General features: G+C 41.6%; 1 protein-coding gene across 4 annotated transcripts in view; it reads left to right on the top strand.

Annotated features, from left to right (window-relative positions):
* The first annotated feature begins 4,395 nt into the window (after window positions 1-4,395).
* Window positions 4,396-13,507, top strand: part of trpm1a (transient receptor potential cation channel, subfamily M, member 1a) — a 70,732-nt gene continuing 61,620 nt past the window's right edge. For all 4 annotated transcript variants that reach the window (XM_048617069.1, XM_048617072.1, XM_048617068.1 and 1 more), the window contains exons 1-5: window positions 4,396-4,478; window positions 9,149-9,228; window positions 9,352-9,544; window positions 11,868-12,081; window positions 13,231-13,355. In XM_048617069.1, coding sequence (XP_048473026.1) covers window positions 4,398-4,478; window positions 9,149-9,228; window positions 9,352-9,544; window positions 11,868-12,081; window positions 13,231-13,355 — 693 coding nt within the window. In that variant the 5' untranslated portion in view covers window positions 4,396-4,397. The remainder of the gene's footprint in view (window positions 4,479-9,148; window positions 9,229-9,351; window positions 9,545-11,867; window positions 12,082-13,230; window positions 13,356-13,507) is intronic.

Genomic DNA, 13,507 nt, shown 5'->3' on the forward strand with positions numbered 1-13,507 from the left:
TGAGCAGATTTTGACAATGGTCAGCGCTCACTGTCGAAGATGGCATATTCCTTTCAGAGCTTCTGATCTCTGTTTAGTTGTTCTCCGCGCTATGTTACAAACCTCTCTAGTAAGACATAACTATCATAAATGCAAGTAATGAGCAATTAATTTGGCTGAAAAAGAGGGTGTATCGTGGAATTGTTTGCCTCACTGAAGTGTGCCATATTGTTGAAGACATTGGGAATTACTGCTCTAATACAGAGTGCAGCTGTATAGCATGGCTCTGAAGGGCTCTGGGAGAATGGATATGGTACCCTGGCACTGATATAATCAAGGCCCTTAGGAAATAAACAATTCAAACTCTGACTTTCATTCCCAAATATTCATCAGCTCAATGACCTCATTCTAAAGGGATTAAATTCCTTGTTTTTAATCAATGAAATATTACTTTTACAAAATTAAATAGCACGAATCCATTATGTCAAGGGTATATCCCATGCAGTCAGTTTATATCTCTGGTAACATGCAGGGCTTGTTAGCACATACTTAATCAATGACAGATCTATTCCCCAATCAAGCTAAGATGATTGTTGAGCAAGTACCATGCCTCAGGTGAGGGGAGAGCCTGACTCATTCATGGTGACCTCAGTCAGTGTAGGAACTGAAACCACACTGTTAGCAACACTCTGCATTGAAACGCAGCTGTCCAGCCAACTGATCCAACTGAATCCCCTTTTAAGCCACAGGAACATTTGCATTGAATCAAGGTACTTTATGTCCAGGACAGAATGATAAAGTGAAAATTTCTTCTGGTTGGTGCATTGTAACCATCCTGTATCTGTCCTGGGAGTGTTTGATGGGGAGAGTGTAGAAGGAGTTTTACTCTGTATCTAACCCCGTGCTGTATATGACCTGGGAATATTTGATGGAAACAGTGTAGAGGGAGCTTCACTCTTTGCAAAGAATAAATGGCAGTCAGCTTTATAAATTAAGACATGCAATCCAAAATTGAAAAAAACTGGAAGCACTCCTCTCCTGTTATCCTTCTTATAGAGTAGGAAATATGCCAGTATGGCTAAATGTGACCCCAGACCCACAACAATGTGGTTGCTCTTCACTGCTATTGGAAATGGCTGTGCAAGCCACTCAGCTTTATCAGAGCACTATTCAATGGAGGCTGGGTTGCAGATTGGGTCGGTTGATTAGAGAGTTGTTTTGAAGCAGATTGGTGCCAGTGGCAATAGACTTAATCCCCAGTCTGGCTGGTTAGATTTGGGACTTGCCTTCTTGCTGTACCCATAGCAGAGATTGTTTGGGCTTGCCTTTGAACAGAGAACTGAACAAAGTAAATTCTTTCTTCTTTTAAGAAAATATTTTAGTTTGACTTCCTTAAATCAAAACTGGATGAGCTTATATTTTCCTGTGTCTGATTTGGTCTGATTTGTTTATGTCACTTTGCAACCTCCTGTTCCCCCTTATCCAACTTAATGTACCTTTCATTGTCTCTAGTGAGCTTGGATATTAGAGGTGGGAATCAGAAGCAGGGTTTAATTCTGGGCCATGAGCCTGTCCCAGGTGCAAGCTCATCCTGTAGCATGGGGTTGGCATTTTAACAACTCTAAAGATGGAACTTTTGCTCAATTAGTGGCCGGGAGGCAGGGCTTGAGCTGGTACACCAGGGAAAAGGCCATATTCTGTCCCAAATTGGCAGCCATTGCTTTGGCTGCCATCTCTGTGTTCTCATCTTCAAAGTGGTCATCACAAATAGAAAGTTGGGACCATGGGATGCAGTAGGGAATGGTTGCTTATGGAAACATAATTGTTGCTCAGTCATTGCTTTTGTCCAAACTTTCACTTTTCCACGTCAAAGAAGACCAGTGCCACTGTCCCTATTGCAGCCAAGCTGTTAGCTGGTCAGCTTCAGAGAGTTCTGTCAGGAAATCTGTGGAAAGTCAGAAGACAAGCTCCGTAATGATCTTAACATGCTCAGTTAGCAAAATAAGTGATATTGTATCAGGGTGTAAGGGTCTGAAGAGTTAATACTGAGTGGTGCTTTAAGCAACACCCCCAATAATTGGAAGAGTAGCTTAGGATTTTGAAAGAGTAAAAGTGATGAACTGGATCTGCCTTGATGTCTCTGTTATGATGTCTATCATATTACTGTAACTTGTATAGATTTGCTGAGGTGGGCGGGGGATTGGGGTCCATTAGATCTGTTGGCTGGATGGCTGGTTTGTGATGTAGTGTGGGTTCGGTTCCAGCACAAGCTGAAGTTACCACGAAGGACTCTCTTTCTCAATCTCTTCCCTCATCACATGTGGTGACTTTCAGGTTAAATCACTATCAGTCATCTTTTTAATGAGAGAGCAGCCCTATGGTCTGGTAGGACAATACTAATCTTACTTTTATCATACAAGAAGGTACATGTTGTTTCAGTCAAGAGCCTCTTCTTTGGTTTACCACATTAGACCAAACAGACCCTGTACCAGGAGGGGGAGAGAGAGAGAGAGCGAGGATGGTGACAGCAAACCTAACCAGATAACTCATATAACCTGATTGTTTGGGTTTGTTTAACAACAGGTGACTTCACTTTACCACCCACTGTCCTGCTCTACTCCCTGTCTCCGGAAAGTTATCGGGTGGGGAATCACATGCTGCCAGTATCATTTGTTTTCTGTTGTCCTGCCCCCATTCTGACCCAATTTGGAATAGGAGGGAAAATCCAGGTCTTTATCTTGACTCTCTGTCAACCTTTTCCCACTCCATGGAGGTTTGGTAAGCAGCACCCCGGCCTCTGAGCCAGTTCTTCTGAGTCCCATTCTAGGATTTACTGGCCACAGTAAAATTGTTCATGTTGATAAACAATCTGCTCACCCTCGTAACATTTCCCACATATTCTCCAAAGGGGAAAAGTATGTGTGAAGACAGCAAACAATTAGCTGAATCATTTCACAAGGTTACCTCCAATTCCAGCACAATACTTTAACAGTATTTAATTGGTGTGAAAAGCTGTGAAACATGAAAGGTGCTACAGAAATGCAGTGTTTTTAACATTGCTATTAGCATCTGTGGGATCTGGTTTTGAAATGAAATGGTTTGTGTAGTATTGAGAATATTCCAGCAGGTGGCGGTGCTTTACCCAATATAAAAGGAATGAGCGAAGAACAATTTCCTGAAAACAAGTGATGGGTGTGGAACTCTCATGCAAACCCATTTTCCAGCACAATTCACAAACTCTTTACTTTAAGACAGGAAAATTGAAGGGTAATAAGAATGTGGTTAGACTGACTGAGTTTTGAAAGGAGACAGAAAGTGCTGGGGAAATTCAAAATCCAATGAAACAGAGTTAATGTTTCAAATCCAGCATCACTCTTCAAGAAGTTGTTTCTCCCTCCACAGATGGTGCCATACCTCTGAGTTTCTTCAGCACTTTCTGTTTTTATTGTAGATCTCCATCACTCACTGTATTTTGCTTTTATTAGGATATTAAAGGATAGGGACTGTGAGCGGGGGGTGGGGTTTGCGATTAAACTCAATGTGTTATTAAAGGATGTGGGGAGTGGACTTAGATGACTTGGCATGAACTAGATGGACTAAATGGCCTCTTTCTGTGTTTTAATGAAGGTCCCCGTGGAGAAGCTCGTAGTTTGAAATTTGTTGAGCTGAATGGCCTGTTTTGCTGCTGGGGCAATCCGTTTTATTTTGGTTACGGACAGAATTATGAGGCAGGGATGCTGTTGGTGATCTCTCCTGAATGCTTTGGAGAGACAGTTGTGTGTGGCAGCAAGAGGTCGAAGTATGAACACTACTGAGTTCCAGCAAAATCCCGCAAAGATTTTACACTACCTGTAAAATGTTGATGGGAAACATTCCATCATTTCACCTGTAATAGCACATGCTGTTTTAATTTAATCTTGTTCAGTAAATTGTGATTGCTCCTTGTAAATCCATTTCTATTGTGGACTGGGTACCTTGGTCAGCCCTCAGCATTTAGCCCATCACTAACTTTACTTTCCAGCAAATGTTGGCCACCTGCTTAATTCATTCACTGTTTTCCTGATGATATAAATTATTTCCATCTGACTCCTGTGTGTGTATGAAATCTCCACCCTGCAAAGTAGATTTATCTCCAATCACCATTTGCTAAATCTCCTTCCTTACAGCCGTTGTGGTTGGAAGCTGATTTAAGCCTGATTATAGTTGGGGCAGAGTGGGACTGATGTATTGTCCTGTGCTCCATTGATCTACTTTCTCTGCACAACTGTCTCTGTCAGGCGGCTGCCATCACATTTTTTGATTTTTCATCCTGTGTAATGTATGTCTGCACCCATTGGTTCAGTACAGGTGTGATCTGAGCCCACCTTGAAGATGCAGGTCCAATGTGAGCAGGTAGAGTCGGCTGTTAAAGAAGAAGGATGCTGACAAACTCCTTGAAACAAATGAGTGGATCCTTGAAACGCGCCTCCATTAAACGTACGATATCTGGGTCACAGAAGGTGAGTAAGACAGTGGTAGTAATTGTCTAAGCTGTTGATTCATCCTCATCTTCCTGTGTATAAACAGTGCTTAACCATCAATGACGTGTAAAGAAGGTAAAATTGCCACAGGACCAAGAGTGAGGAGACCAGCACAGGAGGGGGTGGAAAATTCCAGGTCAATTCTTTTATAATTTCGGACAGATTCAAAGAGTTAAATATTCGTCCAGTTTGTGTCCGATTAAGGGACAGGTTTTATTGTGATAACTGCATCATACATTCCCTTTGACTTTTATGTATCACATGTGAAAGTGTGACATTGACTTAAAACTAAATCGAGCATGTTTATTTCCCAATCTCCTAACTCTCACTGGGTCTGACTTCCAGGTCACCTAATATCCTCTTGTGCTTCATGCAGTTATGCCAAGGAAGTGATTGGTAGCAGGCTAGTTGACTGTGGTGTGTAATTCAAATCTCATCACAGACCCTGTGAAATTTTAATTCATTAATAAATCTGGATAAATAACAGCTTGTTAATACGCATGAAATAGATTGTCATAAAAACCCACCATTAACATCCTTTAAGGAAGGAAACCTGTTATCCTTACTTGGTCTGACCTCCATGTGATTAATGATCAATGTGGTGGACTCTTACCTGCCTCTGAAATGGCCTGAATAAACCATTCAGTTAATGGGGAAATAAGGAATAGGCCACAGATACTGGCCTTGCCAGTGACACTTGCATCTCAAGAATGGATTTAAAAGAGTGTTTGTTTGGGGGGTGGTTGTGGTGGTTGAGCAATATACTGTAGGACTTGGGGATGGCATGTGAGAGATTGAGGCATGTTCTATATGACCCAGGATCACAACCTCCATCCCTCATGGAGTGTGTTTTCAATTACCTGCCTCTGTGTTGTGTTCTCACTGTTACATGAACAGTACAGAGAATTCTTGGCATTTGTAACTTGCTGCAAACTGAGCAAAGAATGAGAAACTCTTCACAAACAAGATATGAGCGATAATGAGATCAAAACGAGAAAAACACTAAACTGAAAAGAAGAAAGTTGACAAAGACCATTTACTGACATCCTTCACAACTGAAACCGTGTGCTAGGAATAGTTATTTTTCTGATTCTGGCATGAATTGGGCTTGTGACAGTCTATCCTGTGATGCCAGTTCTTTGTGTGACTAAATCTAAACACAAGCTTACATATTCGAACGCATTCCCCTTTAATGTGTTACCAATACGGGGATTAGAGACTTAGTCATCGTCCAAGCAATTTAATCATTTCTAATTTAAAAGTATTTGGTTTCTGGAACTGCTTTCTGATGTCAATCAGGGAATATTTAACTCTAAGCACAATAACTCCTAGAATGTACAGAATGACAGGAATCTGCCCATGAGATATGGAAATACTTAAAGATCAACACTACATTAGGATGGAATATTAAAACCATTTGTGACCACAGCATTTTCGGAGGGTCTCATTCTGTAGATCTGGGCTGCAGTAAAACTTCACCTTGAGGTAGTGCTTACCCACAAGCTGAATTGCTGATCTTGATGCAGGAGTATACGAAGTGTTGAGCAGAGGCCCCTGTAGAACTGTCACAGGGAGACAGGACAGGACTACTCGGTCATTTTGGCATTGGTCAGAACAGACTAGAAACCAATGAGAACAGTCACTGATGTAGCATCTTAGTTGTGGCCAATATTTGACTTGGGGACTTGGTGAGTGGTGGGCAAGGTGGAACTTCATCAAGAATTGTGTTCCAGAATTATATCTGACACAGTTATAGGAAGCAAATATTAGAGATTAATTCAGTAAATGAAGATTTGAGGTGTTTATTTAAAGAAAGGCCCCTGATCTCAGATTCATCATCTAGCATCATACAATGACATCACAGAAAGTGGCCACTTACCCATGGGAGTTTGCTGGCTTTTTGAAAAGTCATCCAATAAGTTGCATTCTGTGGGTCTCTCCCCATTGTCGTACACATTTTTAACTTCTAAAGGATTCATTCAGTTCACTAGTAAAAGATGCTATTCATCTGCTTCCACAAACATTTTTAATGAATTCCTGAACAAGCAAATTATTCAAACAGGTTTTATCCTTTTGTCTTCAACATCTTAATTCTACATTCTCAGCCCATTAGGGAACTGTCCCCCAGTGAGAGTTGGCACCTTCAGGAACTGTATCCCAGTGAGAGTCAGCACCTTCAGGAACTGTATCCCAGTGAGAGTCAGCACCTTCAGGAACTGTATCCCAGTGAGAGTCAGCACCTTCAGCGACTGTATCCCAGTGAGAGTCAGGATCTTCAGGAGCTGTATCCCAGTGAGAGTCAGGATCTTCAGGAGCTGTATCCCAGAGAGAGTCAGCACCTCAGGAACAGTTAGCACCTTCAGAATTTGAGAATATTAAGTCAAAAATCCAGTTGGAAAATTTATCTGTAAAACTATAATGTTGGTGAATGTAAATCAATGAAAAAAGACATTCATTCCATGCATATTTTGTAAATGTAGTGTGAATTGAGGCCTTTGAGCACCAGGATGGTTTATTAATTGAAGAGCATTGTTTGTAGCTTTTCAGTTATTTGCCATTATTTGTATAAATGAATAATGTATCTCGGTTAATTTTTCAAATTTCTGTATTGCATTTATGCTCCTGAATCTAAGCCTTGGATCTGATTAATATGCATTAGGCAGATTAACTGTGATTAATTTTCTGTGACCTCCCTTTACTAGCCTGTCAATCATTCCTCACCTAGAGAGAATATAGAACTGTAGCTCTCACCAGGGTCTTTGGAACAATTGCACAGTTGTTCCAATTATGGAGAAACAGTTGAACATGAACATGGGCTCCATGAATTGAAAGGTGAGTTTGGGTTCTGAGGATTTTTCCTCTGGTTGGCCAATCATTGCAGCAGCCGAGGATCAGGAGTAGGGCTGTGGGGTGAAAGGATTCTTTGACACAGTGTTGATGGGTTCTTATCAACAAGTGCCTCATCTCACATGTGAAGTAAAACCTCAATCGAAGAGGCCATTGCGAGGTGTCATGAAGCCAGAGGAGGATTTGCCTTTCAGCTCAACTCATGAGCCAAACAAAACAGCTTCTTCAATTCCTGGTCACATGAGCTGCTCCTTAAATGGCTACACTTGACTCACAATGTTCAAAAGTCATCTCTACTAGCATGGAAACGCAGGAAAGCAACAGGAAGCTGATCATGGCAATGGATCATTAAACTGAACAAGGCACTGAAGCTACAAAGTATTGTATTGCATTGTTAGTGAACTGAAGAAATCTGCAGCAACTAAAGGTGAGAAAACTGAAAAACTGAAAGACTTGGTCTAGTTTATAACAGAGGTAGTTCCCCAGTTTGAAATGTAAATTCACCAACATTTCATTATCAAAACAGAATTGTGATACATGTTTAAATTTTACCTTCTGATTTTGTGTTTCTGTTCTTGGAACATTGCTTTGCTTAGACTTTTCAGTGTGAAATTCTTGTTCAAATGAGTTGGATACATGACCGGCAACTAATTTTGTGGTAGGGCCAACTCCTTTCGAGTTGAAAAACTGACAATTAAGTTTAGTCACTAGAGCACCAGGTTTCCAGGAACTGCTGGCTAGAGGCAGAGTTTGTCTGTAACAGCATGTGCCAGAGCCACCAGGCAAGCCCGTGGCTTTTGTGTTCTCCAGGAGTGTGAGTTTACAAATTTCCTTGTCGTCCTGGACAGTGAGAAATCTCCTGAAACCACACAGAAACCTTGGACCTCACCAAACCCATGTGATTTCTATCAAATCCTCCCTACTCCTCAGAGTTAAGAAATTCCACTTGTGAGCAGGGGATTGGAATGACAGAACCACAGAGCAAAACTCTGGTTTCTGTTTAAATAAAAAATACCTTTTGAATTTAATTTCAGTCCTTGATTTATGGCTGATCTTGTTATAAGTTGGTGTAAGTGTGTTTCTCAAATGTTAAGCTAAAGGAAATAGGTAGATGCAGCATTAGGGAGACAAAAATTCTCCCAAATCTCACTCTGCATATAATTCAACCTAACAAAACTTTATGGCCTGTTTCCAAACCAGCACTAAGTCCCATTTACATACCATCCCTGTGCTTACAGACCTACATGGGCTCTTTCAGATCAATTCCCCCAGTGGTCTTACCCCCTCTTTACCTCTTCTTCTGCCTCACAACTGTCCTAGTTCTCTGGGTGACTCACTTAGAATTTTCAGCTTGCCACCAGTGCTGGCTGTGCCTTCGGCTTCCTAGGCCCCTCTGCTCTGAAATTCTCTCCCTAAACCTCCCTATTGCTCTTTCTTCTCCTTTAGGATGATCCTTAAAACACATGTCTTTGACCAATCTTTCGGTCACCTCTCATAATGTTTTCAATGGAGCAGTGTCAGCTTTTATCTGGAATGCTGTTGTTAAATGCCTTAAGATGTTTAATTATGTCAATAATGTTGTATGAATGTGTGGTATCAGAATATAAGAGTCCACATTTTCACAGATGAAATTCCATTTTCTGTTAGCAACAGAACAATAGGCAATGGGCTGCAAGGGGAAGGGTGTATGCTCCTTCATAAAAATCTGATTGTGAAATCTGAAATACAACACAAACTTGATTTTTATGCCTAGATTATATCCTTTGCAATTTGAATCTAAAAATTCTTGTTTCTAACTCCAGGGCCACAAAGCTTGGATCGAGAAACACTTCCAGAAGCGTGATTGTATTTGTGTAATTCCAAACCCCAAAGATCCACAAAGGTAACAGTGTAGTTCTGAAGAGTCAGGCATTCAATGTGATGGGCTTTTAAGATTAAATGTATGTTGTGTTGGTGACTTAGTGTCTCCTTCGGATGTAGTCATTCAGCTCCCTCTTTTTCCAAGGTGCTGCTGTGGTCAGCTGATTGGCCAGCATGTCACCACTGCTCCAGTTGCCCCACCCAGTGACACAGGAGATGAGGAGAAGCAGGTGGTTCAGCCTGGGAAATGGACGCCTCAGAAGCACACTCGGGCTAGTCCCACTGATGCTTACGGAGCCATGGAATTTCAAGGTGGAGGTCACACCAGCAAAGCCATGGTAAGGACCAACACCAAACTGCATTATGAGTTGCATGTGATATTGGCTGAAATTAACACTGAAGTCTTTCTCTCCATTTCTCCTTGGAGACACTGGATTTGGCTGCACCTTCACAAAGTGTTGGGTCAAAGTGTTAGGCCTGGCATAATGTAAGTAAATATTCACCAAGATAATTAGCTGCATGAGTCTGATCCTAACCATTATGGATCTGCTGTTCTCTGGCTAGAAATGAAGAACAGGGAGCTTGGGGTTAGATTGGAATGATGGCTGCTGGGTGTTGTGTCACATCACACAGCAGAAATGTGTTTTTGTAAAAGAGATAGAGAGCTTCTCACTTGATCGGCCCAAACTTTAAGCAGCAATAAGGAAAATCTACCTCCTGTCTATTTAAATTGGAGATCTGTACTCATGTAAATTTATGGTGGCTGGTCATCTAAATGATTTATGATCCTGAGTTGTATAATATTCTGAGAGGATTATTTTATAAGCAGCTAATAGAATATAATTCATGGAATCCCTCCAGTGTGAAAGCAGGTCATTCAAACCATCAAGTCCACACTGACCCTCTGAACAGCATCTCACCCACCTCCATAACCCTGCATTTCCCACAGTTAATCCACTTAGCCTGCATATCCCTCGACACTACGGGCAATTTAACATGTACAATCTACCTAACCTGTACATCATTGGACTGTGGGAGGAAATCGGAGCACCCGGAGGAAACCCACACAGACACGGGGAGAATGTGCAGACTCCACACAGGCAGTCTCATGAGGCTGGAATCGAACCCAGGTCCCTAGTGCTGTGAGGCTGCAGTGCTAACCACTGAGCCACCGTGCTGTCCCAACTATTGGTGCTTACTACCATGTTACCATCATGACATTTCTTTAAAACATTCACTTTTGGACGTGGGTGTCACTGGCTAGACCAGCATTTATTGCCCATCCCTAATTGTGAACCAGATGGGTTTTCCACCAATCAACAATGGATTCATGGTCATCATTAGACTTTTAATTCCAGATTTTTATTGAATTCAAATTTCACCATCTTCTCTAGTCAGATTTGAACCGGGATTAATGTTAACGCCTCTAGGCTTCCTGACATGGAATGATATCTACTGATGGTAGCTCCTATCAAACATAAATGAGACATAGGTCACATGATACTAGAGCATTCAATGAAGTTTTATCACAGCACTTATATTTGCACACGTACTGTACAATTGCAGGCACTTGCAAGTCTCAGTTCAATCCAAGCAACTCAAATGCACTGGAGTACACTTTCCTCAGCATGTCATGCTGCAAGAGGTCTCAGTAAGATGGAGCCTGAGACCTTTGTACCATTAGGCAACATGCTGTGATCCAGTAATGATATCTTTAACAAGTCCCTTAAAGTGTATCTCATATTTGCTGTGAGACAGAACCCACATTGGAGAGTGGTTTTGGGTCACTGGGAGGTGATGGAATAGATTGGCCTTTTCTGGGATGCCCTGATAGTGTGGATGGGATTGGGTCTGAGGAATTTTATTGCTGGTTCTGTACCAACTTTCTCTTTTAAAATTGCGCTGTATTTTCTTCTGTCTGCTTTAATTGTGAGCAAATGGATTGAATTTGTGATGCATCTCATCTTCCTGTGGGCACTCAGACTGATCTGAAGGTTTATGAGTAAAAGTCTGTTACTAGAATGTGATTTAAACCTGATTTCATCAATTAATCCTATAGTGACCCAGATTCACTGTTTCAATTAGAGTGCAGTTAAATAAAACCTGATCTGTTTAAAACCAGCTTTTTGAATAATTTGAATGAAGTGTTGGTCAAGGCACCAAGATAGAAGCAACTGCTGTTCCAGACATATTCATAGCAAAACTTTCAATTTTAATGAATAAGAGGCAATTAAAGAGTGTGAAAGAAGAGGTAGAAATAGAGGCTAAAAATTATTTCCCTCTATAATCCCAGTGAGAGTCAGCTCCTTCAGGAACTGTATCCCAGTGAGAGCCAGTACCTTCAGGAACTGTATCCCAGTGAGAGTCACCACCTTCAGGAACTGTATCCCAATGAGAGTCAGCCCCTTCAGGAGCTGTCCCCCAGTGAGAGTCAGGATCTTCAGGAACTGTCCGCCATTGAGAATCAGCACCTTCAGGAACTGTATCCCAGTGAAGTCAGTGACGTTAAATTCGATCACAGTCAAACTCAATTTGGGCTGGAGGACCCATTTTGAGAAGAAGAAGATTTTAAGGTCTGTGGTAAAAGGATGGGATGATCTGTGATGAAGGTGTACTTTGTACATTTATCCTCTGCCTTAGTCTCCACTTCTGATCTTGCAGTATATTCGTGTGTCCTATGACACCAAGCCTGACCTCCTGCTCCAGCTCATGACCACAGAGTGGGAACTGGAGCTTCCGAAGCTCCTCATATCCGTTCACGGCGGATTGCAGAACTTTGAACTTCAACCTAAACTGAAGCAGGTGTTTGGCAAAGGTCTAATCAAAGCAGCAATGACAACGGGAGCCTGGATATTCACAGCTGGAGTCAACACTGGTGAGGAGTCATATAGAATATGACAAGAAGAGACTGCGAGTTTTATGGTAGTACTGAATTGGCAAATATTGTCCATTCAAAAAATATTCGTTTAAAAGTAAAATTGAAGACTCTTTATCTGAGCGCCTGAAGCATTTATAAGTTAGGTGAACTGGACGCGAAATAGAAATAAATGGTTTCGATCTAGTCACCATTATAGAGACACGGTTGTAAGGTGACCAAGGTTGAGAAATAAGTGTTCTGGGATGCAAAATATTTTAAAAAGACAGACAGAATGGAAAAGGAAAAGGATTTATCTGAGGATAAAAGATGGCAGAAGGACAGTAATAGAAAGGATCTTGTCTCAGAATCTCAGTCTGTTTGGTGATAAGGAAAAGAAAGAAAACATGGCTGGGACTAGGCAATAGACCCCTTAACAGCTATTAAATAGTTGGGTAGAACGTTATCCAAGAAATGATTGGTACTTTTTTAAAAAGGCCATGTAATAACCATGAGGAATTTTAATTTTCAAGTAAACTGGCAAAGGTGATATGGAAGAGACAGCTCCATATTCCTGTCCATAACCCAGAGCAGGGCAGGTACCTTGGGACTGGTGTGCAGCCTGATGTTTTATGGCTTTCTCCTTGAACTTATTTCTCCCCCGTTCCTGCTTGTTCTTTGGAATTTAGCCCATACCCCTGTAACACCTGAAAGCCGGGTAGTGATGCATAGCACCAGAGTTAATCTTCACACATTTTCAGAAATTATTATTTACAGAGTTACACATTACAAAAAATACAGTTTCAGGCTGTAGTGACTCTCAGGCTAATGTGCACCAGCCTCATATAATTAAACACAAACAATATATGATTAGCATTTCCCACCTCCTCCTGTGTCCCTACCATTGCCTGTACCCCCACATTTGTCTGTACCACCACCTCCACTTGTACCCCCACCTCCGCCTGTACTCTAAACTTCATCACCCACACTCCATCACTCCCAGTCTCCCCAAACCCTCCACTATCTCCTCAACACTCTTCTCTATAGACTCACTGCACACGCACCACATCCTAGCCCTTTCCCACTGTCCCAAATGAACTCTCCCCATTCCCCAAGGTGAGTGGTCAGCAATACTGCTGGGAATGACAGCTTCTTCTCATTGATTTGAAGGTGTGATCCGTCATGTAGGAGATGCCTTGAAAGATCACTCTTCCAAATCGCGTGGAAGGATTTGTGCGATTGGATTTGCTCCCTGGGGCATTGTAGAGAACAGGATGGATTTAATTGGGAAAGATGTGAGTATTCAAAGCAGTAATTGTTGCCCCAAATCAGAAACTTGTCAAACTATGCAAATTCCCAAAATGTGGGATTGACCTGAATTGAAGGCTAGAGGAACCCAAACTCAGGAATGTCACAGTCTCTTTATGAGTTGATTTCTCTCCAGGTA

Source organism: Rhincodon typus, chromosome 36 (genome assembly GCF_021869965.1).
Source record: "Rhincodon typus isolate 14 chromosome 36, sRhiTyp1.1, whole genome shotgun sequence".
Taxonomy (NCBI): Eukaryota; Metazoa; Chordata; class Chondrichthyes; order Orectolobiformes; family Rhincodontidae; genus Rhincodon; species Rhincodon typus.